We start from the raw sequence: 12,795 nt of genomic DNA, 5'->3' as shown, positions 1-12,795 counted from the left end.
AGTGGCGCCCAACGTGGGGCACAGTAGAGGTCTCCTGTATCAGGAGAACTCCTGTGCAGCTACTGGGTTTCAGGCGGCTCCAGGAGCGGAGCTCGTCCCGCCGGCCCTCCTCTGCATAGCTGATGGCTGTGGACTTTGATCGAGTCGCACGGGTCGCATGCCTGGAAAGGTGAGCTGCAGGGGACATTCCTGACACCCTCACCCAACACCTCATCTCCGTAACTTAAACTAAGAAGGGAGGAATAACATCTGGAAGTGTTGAGAAACCCAATTAACATCATGGGACTCACACTCTCTACCTCCCAGAAATTCGTTTACCGCCGCCTCAAAGACTTTGCAATAGAGCACGGTCACCCGCTTGATAAGAAATCAGCGAAAGCTCTCGCCAGATGGCTTGACCGCAATGGTCACCAAGTTAGCGATAATACGTCATTTGATAAGTGGCAAGCCATCAGGTTCCAGCTATGGTGGGAGAGTGGCAAGGGTGACCGGCTCGCTAAGGAGGCGCTTATAGCCTGGAGGCTTGTTCTGATGGTGCTTCAGCACCATATGATGAGCAAGAACATCAGCAGTAACATCCAAGGTGCTGAATCCTCCAAGCTGATAGAAGAAAATAAACCAAGTGCAGAGAAGGACATAGAAAACATGGACAAGGACACTAAGAGTACTGGCACTGACACCTTCCACTCAGACAAGGACACTGCAAGTTTCCATCAAAATGGAGGGAGGGAAAAGAAGGACATCGGCTCTATTACACAAGATGGTGGGCGGGAGACAGACAGCGAGTCCCAAGATGGCGGGAGGGCGCGAAGAAGAGGATCGCGGCAATTTCGAAATGGCGTCAAGAAGGCAGGGCCCCGGGTTTTGCAGGAAAAATCAATGCGGGAAAAGCGGAGGCGGGCTCTTGTAGTTCCAGCCACAGCGGCGCCCCCGTATACGCGCACACGGAGCCCCTCCCCAGACACGCCTTCTTCTACACCCACTTCCGCCACTCCAGTCTCTTCCCCAGAGCCATCTCCCTCCCGGAAACCACGGGGTGTAGTGGGCGGGGCAAGGGCAAGGGCCCAGGTCAACATCCGCCAAGATGGCCACGCACATAAGGCCCAGGCCACCGAGGCCTACCCCGCCTGCCGGTACCCTCACTCCAATTGTCACTGGGCGCTGTACTCCCCGGAAGAGCCATCTACCGCTCCGGATATCTGGAGAGCCTTCCGGGAAGAGGCGGCATGCGCCAAAGACACGGAGTTTTTACGGGTTTTTCCCGTATACTATGACGAGGGTAAAGCACCCGAATGGCGTCCAATTTCGTACCCCATGTTAAAAGATATAAAGAAAGCCATTGTGGAATACGGGTTGGGTGCCCCCTTTACCCTCGGGCTGCTTGAATCCTTTTTCTTGGCCTACACGTTAATTCCATTTGACATAAGGGCAGTGATGGGAGGACTGTTAACAACTGTACAAGCCTCGGTTTTTGAGGCGGAGTGGAGAAAGCAAGTAGTAACCTTTGTGAACGACTGAATGGAGAGGCGAGGTATCCCCCCACGGCAAGCCATAGACATGCTTTATGGTGAGGGAGATTATGCTCATAGAGGGGATCAAGCACGATTGGATCCTAAATTGCTAGACGTATCTAAAGAATTGGCATTAGAGGCCGTAAAGAAGGTGGTCGACGCTTATGTGCCGACCCCCTCCTTTACAATGATTAATCAGGGCCCGAAAGAACAATTTACAGATTTCATAACTCGGTTGAAAGAGGCTATTGCCCGGCAAGTTCCTCAAAAAGAATGCCAAGAAATTCTATTTAATAAATTGGTCATTGAAAAGGCTAACGAGGACTGCCAGAAAGCACTTAAGCTTTTGAAAGATCCCACTCTACTAGAAATGATAGAAGTGTGCAAAAATATAGGATCGAACTACCATAAAGCACGTCTATTGGCTGCCGCATTTTCTGGTCCTAACCATTGCTTTGAGCGTGGGGAGAAGGGACACTTTAAAAAACATTGTCCCCAGTTGTCTCAATCCACACCCGACTTACCCAAAACCTTGTGTCGTGGGTGCGGGAAGGGACGGCACTAGACCTCCAGCTGCCAATCCCTCACGAACATCAATGGTGAGCCGTTCCCTCTGTGCCGATCACCCAGGTTACGAAAGCGAGTAACCTTTTCGTCACTACCGGACCTTCGGTCATGTGAGTGCAGGCCATCGGGAAACGGGGAGCTGAGCGCTCGGGGGAGCGCGATGAAAGAAGTTGCCCCCCACGTGCGCTTGATTCTGCGCCAACCATCGCGCCCAGCTACCCCGTAGTTCGGCGGCCGCTCCCTGACCCGGTCCCGGTGGTGAACCAGTGTTCTCCACTCCCCTGGGTCATCTTGTCGGTTGTTCACCCCTCCCTTCACCTTAGCTCATATGAGAAACTCGCCAGGGTTCAATCATCAACAACGGTCAACCCTGATGCCACTTATTTGATTACCTCACACTTTTCAGCAGTGGATAAAGGCATTATGGTAGTGCCTACCCTTCTGACTGGGCTTACAGATACTAACATCGCTGTCTGTTTATATGTTCATACCCCCCCTGTGCAGCTGGAGGACCGCTTTCCCGTGGCCAAGATGATATCTATGGATGACTTGCTGTGCATACTGTCCTTCGACGAGGAGCAGTGGAGGAAGGACGAGAAGAAAGTCCTATGGTCAACAACTGCCAAATCCTCTCGCCCTCTATTAACATGTCAAATCTATTATTCACAGCCCAGACATCCGCAGCGAGTCAAAGTAGAAGGACTCTTGGACACGGGAGGAGACGTTACCATCGTCGCCTCCAAGGACTGGCCGCATGGGTGGCCCGCACAGACGGCATACGTGCAAGTTAGCGGCGTGGGGGGAACACAATACCCAGTCAGAAGCAAGGAGGTACTTACTGTTTATGGGCCGGAGGGCAGACCAGTATCCCTCCAACCATATATCTTGAACATACCAATCACACTTTGGGGACGGGACGCTATGGAGCAGTGGGAGCTCTCTCTGAGAACCCTGTCTCCTGAAGAAAATTTTTAGGTGGGGTCACTGAAGTGATGCAGCTCCCCAAACTGAGCTGGAAAACTGATGTGCCAGTTTGGGTTGATCAGTGGCCCCTACCAAGAAAAAAGCTGCAGATTTTAAATGATTTAGTGAATCAGGAATTGGCCAAAGGACACCTGGAGTCTTCCACCAGTCCCTGGAACACTCCAGTGTTTGTCATTCAAAAGTCCTCAGTTTCCTGGAGATTTCTCCAGGACCTGCGCAAAGTTAATGAGGTCCTGGAACCAATGGGAGCCCTCCAGCAGGGAATGCCGTCACCATCTATGCTCCCTGCTGAATGGCCCCTAGTGGTCATTGACATAAAGGACTGCTTCTTCCAAATATACTTAAATTCGGCTGATTCGGTCCGATTTGCATTTTCTGTCCCTGCCATCAATGCCTGTGAACCTCACCGCAGGTTCCAGTGGAAGGTGCTTCCCCACGGGATGAAAAATTCCCCAACGCTCTGTCAGATGTACGTGGTAGAAGTGTTGCATCCAATTTGGCAGAAATACCCACAATCAATCATCTTCCATTATATAGATGATGTATTGATTTGTGCCAAATCTCAGTTGGCTGTGAATAAAACGTTAAATTCAACTATTTCAGCTCTAAAAGATAAAGGATTGGAAATATCCCCTGAAAAGGTTCAAAGGGAAGCACCCTGGAGGTATCTTGGACTCAAAATTACAGAAAAAGCCATCAGGCCTCAAGCAATCGAAATTGACAAGCGAGTCCAGACATTAAACGACCTCCAAAAACTACTGGGAGCGATCAATTGGATCAGACCTGTGCTGGGGATCACAACCGATGATCTGCACCCACTGTTCGAGCTGCTCCGAGGAGATGCTGATCTGTCCTCCCCTCGTCACTTAACATCAGACGCAATAAAGGCCCTATCCACTGTTGAAAAGAAAGTGTCCGAAAGACAATCGTGTAGGAGGATGGAGGGACTGCCATCCTCCTTGGTAATCATAAGGGAAGAGAGACAGCCTTTCGGCCTTCTAGGCCAGTTTACCGGCGACAAAAAGGACTTCTGTTTGTGGGAGTGGATATTCCTCCCGCACCAATTTGGCAAGACGATCACCACCGTCTCAGAAATGATTGGTAAGATAATATTCAAAGGTCGCACTAGGTGTTTAGAACTCAGCGGTGAGGAACTGGATTTTATCTACCTCCCACTGACTTCTGAACACCTAGAACAACTGTTGCAAACTTCCATTGATTTTCAAATCGCCATCGGAGGCTACCCGGGAGAAATTCGGCTACACCTCCCGGCGTGCCCATTTATTCAGAGATTAATCAAAATCCCGCTGAAACTAAAAATTGTTCAATCGGATTTACCCATAAAGAACACTAAAACCATATTTACTGATGGCTCTGGGAGAACTGGCAATGCGGTTGTAATTTGGCGAGAAAAAGACAACTGGCTACACGATATACATAAAGTACAAGGTTCTCCCCAAATCGTGGAACTTTCGGCAGTTGTGCGAGCTTTCCAAATTTTTAGTGGTGAGCCAATTAACATAGTTTCAGATTCGGTCTATGTTGTTGGTGTGGTCAAACATATTGAAAATTCATATCTAAAAGATGTGTCCAATCGGAGTTTATTTGAATTGCTGACTAAATTGCTATTTTTAATTCAGAATAGACAATTCAGCTTTTTTATTGTCCACACCAGGTCACACACCGCTCTACCAGGTCCTGTGGCGGAGGGAAACCAGCTTGCCGACCATCTGGCAGGTATGGTGGTTACTCCCAATTTATACCAACAAGCTAAGATTTCTCTTGAGTTCTTCCACCAAAATGCACGGTCACTACAGAAACAATATGGCCTCAAACTATCGCAAGTAAAGGAAATTTTGAAAACGTGCCCTGATTGTCAGATTATCACGCCAGTCATCCCGGAAGGAATCAATCCGAGAGGTCTTTCGGCATTAGAAATCTGGCAATCAGATGTCACACACATCCCTGAATTTGGCAGACTAAAATATGTGCATGTGTCCGTTGACACCTTCTCAAAAATGATTGTGGTCACCGCGCATTTTGGTGAGAAGAGCCGTGATGTAAAAAGACACTTCCTGTCCGCATTCGCGAGGATGGGTGTCCCAAAGCAAATAAAAACAGACAACGGGCCCTCCTACGTGTCTGCGGACATGAAGCGGTTTTTTGAACAATGGGGAGTACACCATACCACCGGGATCCCTCACAATCCCACAGGACAGGGTATAGTGGAGCATGCCCACCAAAACATCAAAAATTTGCTGAAAAAACAAAAAAGGGGGAGTATTGGCCTGTCCCCCCAAGAGAAATTAGATAAAATTATGTATGTTTTAAATTTTTTGAGTCTGCTGGAGGAATCAGACACTCACGCAAACAGAAGTCCAGCAGATCGCCATTTCGGGTCCAGCTCCACCACTGTAACCTCTTTAAAAGCTAAGATCATGTACCGGGACCCACTAACCGAAACATGGACGGGCCCTTTCCCCTTGATCACCTGGGGGAAGGGCTACGCCTGTATTTCAGGTCCGGATGGGCCAAAGTGGGTCCCAGCCAAGAGAGTTAAAATACATCACGAGTGAACTGCGCAGGAACCACAATGTGTCAACTTCGCGCTACTGCGATCTTCAGCATTGTCATCCTCGGACTCGTCCCTCTCTGCGGCATGATACCTCTGCAGGAGCGGATGAGTCAGCCCGGAGAAAACTTGTGGGTAACGCTGGCCAAGACTACACGGACACCTTGTGCCTGGCCTCGGCTAGTGCAGGGAGTCCATTCCGCACATGCCTCGTGGGGATTCCCATCACCCCTGTGGAGTGGAACTCCTTTGTATCCCAAACCCGCAACAAAGGAGCCATCCCACTTAATTTTCCAAATCTCGCCCAAACCATTGCAGCACTTAATTTTATTGACATTGCTTTTCAAGAGATTGATTTGTTAGGTTTGCTCCCCGCCACTGCCTGTGTTATTTTTCACCGGTATACTCAACCCATTCTGTTTACGCCCCACAACGTTACTGTAAACAAACCGCTTTACCGCGGGACCTCTTCGCCGTGGTGCAATGATTCAATTGCAACCACCATCCCTACAGAACACATCCCAAGAAACATGAGATTTCTGAAGGGATATTTCCTATTGTGCGGGGATCGGGCATGGCCAGGTATTAGGGCCTACCCTGAGGGAGGTCCGTGCACAATAGGAAAACTGGCCTTATTTAACCCGGCGAAGTTCCAATTGGTTAATGAATTTGTGTTATCTAAAAGTTATGAGAAAAGGTCCCTTCGGGTAAAGCGGGATTGGAGATTCCCTCCAAAGTCCCCCAAACCTCAACCCGGACCAAAGGTCACACCCCCACAGATTAAGCTCCAAAACTCCCTTCCTGAGCCACATGTGAATGTTGGAAGGCCCACACCTCTGCCCTTCCCAGAGGATTGTGACTCCAGCATTCATATCTGGTCAAGGGTAAAGAACTTTTGGGCGTCCTTCCCTATCTCTGGGATAGGAACCGCGCATGCTCTCTCTCTCGATGCACTTAGGTTGCTGGTTGACTAAGGAAGCGAATGCCACCACTCAAGCGATTGAGGGCCTGCTGGAGGACACCCAAAAGCTTAAAGAGGTTAGCTTGCAAAATCGAGCAGCCATTGATTTCCTTCTCCTGGCACACGGTCATGGGTGCCAGGAATTTGAAGGAATGTGTTGTATGAATTTCTCTGACCATGCCGAGTCGATTCATCAGAGTATTAACCAGCTAAAAGGTCTGGTCAGAGAAATTCACCAAGAGAAAAGTGAAGGGTTCGATAACCTCTTTGATTGGCTCCAGTTACCAAATTTTCCAAATTGGTCCAAGAAGCTTATTATGTTGTGCGTTTTATCCCTTTTTGGTTTAGTTTCTGTCTGTACTATTTTACCATGTCTGATTCTATGTTTGTGCAAGTTGCTGCTGAGCTCCATCGAGGCAAACATCGCCCGCGTTTCAGAAAACAAAGAAGGGGGAGATGTTGGAGAACATAAAGCTGAGTGGGAACAATTTCAAGCATGGCGCAGAATTTACAACCCAGAATGAGACATTCTACACCTGAATGGACACTACTTCACTGGACTTTACCTTATTATACTGGATATGACATCACCCTGGATTGGACAGTTCATCCCCAGTTATCCCCAGTTGTCCCCGGTTTATTATTGTACTGTTATACTGTTGTCTGTACCCCAGTTGTTGTTTTTAAATTATCCACCATATTGTCTCCCTCATCCCCTCACAGTTTTCCCCTGTTTTCCTGGTCCCCTGCACCTGATTGGCCACTAAGTGCTGTAGTGCAGGAAGAGCTGCCATTGGCCTGTTTCCCAGTTACATCAAAACTCCTCCCCTCCTTGCCCGGTTACTTAATCACATTCATCCCTGAGTTGTCAGTCTTATGCTCCTCCCTAGTCCAAACTCCACCCTTGAACCTACCCTATATAAGTTACTGTTACTCCTAATAAAATCAGCATTGCTCCACGAGACCTCTGCTGTGTCCCGAACCCTTTTTGCAGTGCCGCGTTCCCATTCCTTTTCCCCGCGGGTCGTGGCACACATTGAAAGTATGAAACTTGACTTATAAAGAAGTGAAATGCTTCACAGAAGCATGGATTCCTGAGTTATTCTGAATACAATCTCTCATTTACTGTAATTCAGAACACTTCTCCAATTGGCTTAAGCAGCAGAAGAATGGATACTTCATAAACACAGAGTTAAGATACAGTTAAAAATCACAAACGCAAATCACCTCGGTCTTAGTAGAAAAGTATCTTACAATGAGGGGCACAAAAACCAGTTGATTGGTTTCTCAAGTTCACAGTCAATTCAAATGTATTGTAGGTACCTGCTTTCACCTTGTCCACAGGCACATGTTATAAAGTCCTCTTGACATCAGACCTAAAAGTATCTCTGTTTCTGAATAATCATACAGAAGGACTGATTACCCAGACAAGCACTGTTATAACTGAAAAAAATAGCGTAAGGTGCTTTCACTTCTTTTTCTCTTTTTCCGCTTTCCTTCTCTGTTGTAGCATCTTTAGTTCAGTCATTACATTCAAAGTTCTGTAAACCCAGCTGACCTGAAAAGTAAGTATATTATGAAATCCACTTATCAATTTAATGAAAGCATCCATATAAATGAACATATACATACCACAATTATAACTGTATTCACCAGCAGTGGCGCTGAAAATACAAGCGAAATAAACATTCCTCTTGAATCAAAGTATTGGTATTTAGAAAACAATCTGAAAGAAATACAGTAAAAACGAGAGAGGAAGCTTTATTCAGTGTAGTTCATATATTAGACTTTCACAGTAGTTATTTAACATGGACATTGTACAAATCATCCTACTTCTCAGGATCCCCAAGCATAGGCCAGCATTCTACTGTATTAAGTCAGAAAAAAGAGGTAGTTGATATCTCATCAATGATGAATATTTATTACAATACCAGCATTTCTCTTCTTTAAAGTTTTATTGCAAAACACTAAATAAAACAACTATAAATTAAGAAACTTAGCAATGTGACTACAAGAGTACGTATATTTGTACCTCAGAAATCATTTTTATCCTAAAGTGCCTGCAATTACCTTCTTAGGTATTTTGTTTACTTATATTAGAAAAGATAACAGAAATAGTAAATGTAATAAAGCCGTAATTTAAATCATGTATGCCTGAAGTGAAACATAAAAGACTTACAGTTATCTGCCTGCATAAAGTAGTTTTAAATGCATAATTTGTAGTTTTGTCAGGGAAAGATTAGTTCAATTTTATCAAAGTAAGGTATCAGTTTAACTCTGGTATACAGGTTTAATAAAACAGACAAATTTTAATGCTTTTTATGCATACAAGTAAGTATATAAAGCAGCAGTGATATTTTTAAGAAGGAGTTCTTCAGCTTATTAAATGTGAATAACTACCAAAGAAAACCCAGCAAAAACAAAACCCAAAGTTTGCACCCTTTTCCTCTTAACCATAGCACTCTGCTTTTCTCTTAGTTCTGTGACCAGTTAGTTTACCACCATACCTATAGACACAGATTTTAAGCAGTAAAATAAAGGCATGCTAGCTACAAAAAATTATCATTTCTTATAACCTAAGTGATATTTATATTGTATTGTATAGTTTTATTTAAAAAATGAAAGTGAAAGCAGTTACCTCCAATTCATGGCTGCTAATTCATTGATATATTCAGCACAGTACACTAAGCCCACTGTACAACAAAAGAAAACTATTAGATTCCGTATTTCTTTAAAAATAGTGCCATCAGTTCTGTGATGTATACTAAAGATGTGTACATACCAGATATTAGAATCCCTTGATCCTCAGAAGATCCTTCAATATTTAACTGCACAAAACCAATTCTGATTTAAATGTCTCATATAGTTACTAAAAAGTATTAAGCGATCACAAAACATACCCCCTATATTACAAACAAACAAACAAATGTAAAATCCTAGTCATCTTAGCTTACAGAAAAAGCTCACCATACAAATGAATACTAATGAAAAGACTCAAACACCAAACTGCTTTTTTTCCCAACAATCCTCTTAGTGACTGCTTCCAAGTTACATCTGTAAAAAGAAATGCAAGTGCTCCCCAAAGTTAGTATAGAATTAAGTTATTATTATACATTTTATGGTGTCACACTGTTTTATCTAACATTATTATCTCATGTTTGGGTACTAATAATATACAAGCACTTTGGTAAAATACAAACTGTTTCAACAGGTATACAGTAGAGTAGTCTACTGTAATCAGGTGCAAACCAGCATGTTCTTACTTGAGTTCAGCATATTCTTACTTGAATTACATTCAATATGAAGCCATCAAGACATTAAGAAAATGGCAATTTTCAGTACAATCACATTTAACAGAAAAGCAACACACAAAAATTTTAAACCTGAAACAAAGAGAACCCCCCAGATTCAATGGCTAAAGATGACCTGCACAAGGTCATAACTAGTCTGGTGGTTGAAGGAGTGCTATCTTGATGTGCCATCAACTGGATTACCTGTGCTTGGTACTGTACAGTATAAACATACCTATGGCTGCTTGGTTGCCAAGGCAGACCAATGTGATAATTTCATAATTTCCTCAGCTATTTCTAATTATCTACAATACAAAATAATTTCTATTGCAGATATATAAAAAATGGTTCAGTTTCTCAGGTACAAACAAGGCTTGTACTCAATATGGCTAGTTTTATGCACTCTGTATTATCAGTAAGTTTACATCATTCCTAGGAGTCTAAAGTAAACAGCATGCCATTGGAAATTCTGAATGTCTAATACTAACACAGAAAAGGCTGTATTCTTATAGGGAACTTCAGGCCTGATGTGTCAAGAACAGGCCATTGTTAGTTTGCCCTCTATAGATCATTTAATAAATCCAGGTACAACTGGATGTAGAGACATTACATATAAGTGGAAGTACAGAAAGGTTTCTAGATTCCCTTTTTGGGAGTATTACATATTATTAAAACCTTAGCTTTAGCTGAGTTATTTGCCGTTTTGAAGAAGCTATAATTCCTCTACCAACAGGACTAACAAATAAATGGTATTTTTAAAGTCAACATAGTCTTCCAGTGGCTTTTTTTGCCTGCAAATCTCTTTCAATTGCTCATTCTTCTACCTCCACGCTGCAACCATGACAGAGTTGTGGTACTGTATAAGGAAGCACAACTCAGTAGAAAATCCAACACATGGCACAAGGTAGTGCTCATAATATATGGATCCAATCCAAATCTATGTGATCTTAATTAAACCAAAGCTAGTAGGTCTTCTGTCAGTCAGCTGTGAAGATATAGCTTTGATACAGCAAGGCCACTGTGGATTCTCAGGCTGAAGGCTGTCAAACCCTGAGATAATACAAGTTGTTACTCCTCATGCCATTATCATGGCTGTCAGTAGGGTACATGGTGAAGTTGCTGTGGAAACTAAAGATGACCATATTCACTGAACTGCAGCACTAGAACAAGACAGAGTAGAAAGCAACTGCACTCAGTCGATTTCTTTTCTGCTTCTCCAGCACAGCAACAATTTACTGGGAAGCTGTGATACACGCGGCAATGACCCTGTAGAAACCTTACTCATCCCAGATCCTCACTAACGCCAGAATTTTAAGTCACTACTTCATACGTTTTCTTGGAAAGAAAATAAATACACATTTACAGGTCACGGCAGATTCTACAGCACATCATCACCTACAGGCGCATGCATTGCAACCAGAGAAATACGAATTTGCGAGGACTTCATCTGCTCCCAAGCAGAGCACGGTGTGCCCGTGCACTCACCCATGCAGAGGAAGTGCCCGACCTGCACCCGGCGGTGCTGCAGGGACGCGCACGTCAGGAGGAAGCACAAGAGGTGGAAGGCGGCCAGCCCCAGCAGCCAGGGCTCGGACCAGTCCGTGCTCTGCGGGCAGAACGAAAGCGCATCAGGCAGCGGCCGCAAAAGAGGCGTCGCCGGGAGCCACCGCGACCGGAGCTCCTTCGCTCCTTCTCCCTCACCGAACGCGGCCGTTCTCGGTCACTGACCGCGCCCCGCAGCCCTCCCGCGCCGTGCTCGGGAAGGAGCGCGCACACAGCAAGGGCTCTTTCCCCCCCGCCGGACGGCCCCGCTCCCTTCCCTAGGGGCCCCGCAGCCCCGCGCCCTCGGCAGCCCCGCGGCCCCGCTCCCCCCACCGCCAGCACGGGCGACAGCCCCGGGCGGCCCTGCAGCGCGGCTCCATGGCGGCGGCGGCGCGGCGCGGCGCTTCTCGCGAGACTCGGGGCTTGCCGGCTGCGGGCTGCCGGCTGCGGGGCTGCGGCTGCCGGGGCTGCGGCTGCGGGGCTGCCGGGCTGCGGGGCTGGCCGGCTGCGGGGCTGGCGGCTGCGGGGCTGCCGCTGCGGGGCGTTGCCGGCTGCGGGGCTTGCCCGGCTGCGGGGCTGCGGCTGCGGGGCTGCCGGGCTGTTCCCCTGGGGGGCGGTGGCGGCTCCTGGCGCGGCCCCGCATCTCGCGGGAGGGAAGGGGCGGCGGCTCGTCCCGCATTTTGGGGGACGAGCAGAAGTGGTTTCTCACACCTCCTCCTTAGGGTGGCACTAGGCCAGAACTGCCTCTCCTGGTTGTGTGTCTGACAGAAACGGCGCTGGCTTTTCCGAGCGGGGAGGGAGCTCTGGTCTTGTGTCCGGCGTTTGATGCTGCCGTTGGGAAGCCACCAGTGTCACTTGCTGGTGTTTGGGGCCAACCTGGTCCCAGGGTCCGTGGTCCAGCACTGGTGTTGGCTTTTTGGTCTCCTCTCAGCAACACCTACTGTTGCCTGTAGCAGTGGAAGGGCAGATAAAAAAGGAGTTTTAATCCCGGCTGGAAATTTGCTAACAAACACAGATGAGCACTCCAGGCAGGAACTTAAGTCAAATGAAAAAATAACACTTGTTTTCAAGTTAAAAAAAAATAAAAATCATTACGATGGAAGGTCAACAACACATTTAAAGGCTAAACCTCCTAATTTATAATCCCTTTTGCCAAGTGTACATTGGTCTGGAAGAACTGGCCATTCTTAAGACCTACCACTTAAAAAGAATTTCAAACTCAGATTCCTATCAAGTAAGTCCAGAGATTTCGTGAAATCTAAAAGGATTAGCTTTGTCGAACAAACCATATGTCATATATACCTCCACGTTCTGCTTTCATTAAATTATTTTTTTTCTGACAGTTTGGCTTATCAGATGTAAAGCTTT

At 46.2% G+C, this 12,795-nt stretch overlaps 1 protein-coding gene across 1 annotated transcript; it reads right to left on the bottom strand.

Moving 5' to 3' along the window:
• Positions 1 to 7,697: 7,697 nt before the first annotated feature.
• Positions 7,698 to 12,106, bottom strand: TMEM18 (transmembrane protein 18). Its single transcript, XM_029965783.1, has 5 exons — positions 11,761 to 12,106; positions 11,371 to 11,607; positions 9,234 to 9,288; positions 8,228 to 8,321; positions 7,698 to 8,153 (listed from the first exon to the last, which is right to left on the bottom strand). The coding sequence occupies exons 1-5, from the start codon at positions 12,104 to 12,106 to the stop codon at positions 8,064 to 8,066; spliced, it is 822 nt and encodes a 273-aa protein (XP_029821643.1). The 3' UTR covers positions 7,698 to 8,063.
• Between the last annotated feature and the right edge of the window lie 689 nt (positions 12,107 to 12,795).

The sequence above is a fragment of the Manacus vitellinus genome, unplaced genomic scaffold (assembly GCF_001715985.3).
Source record: "Manacus vitellinus isolate BGI_N305 unplaced genomic scaffold, ASM171598v3 scaffold_11_pilon, whole genome shotgun sequence".
In the NCBI taxonomy this organism is placed as follows: Eukaryota; Metazoa; Chordata; class Aves; order Passeriformes; family Pipridae; genus Manacus; species Manacus vitellinus.
This window is presented reverse-complemented; position numbering and strand designations above follow the sequence as displayed.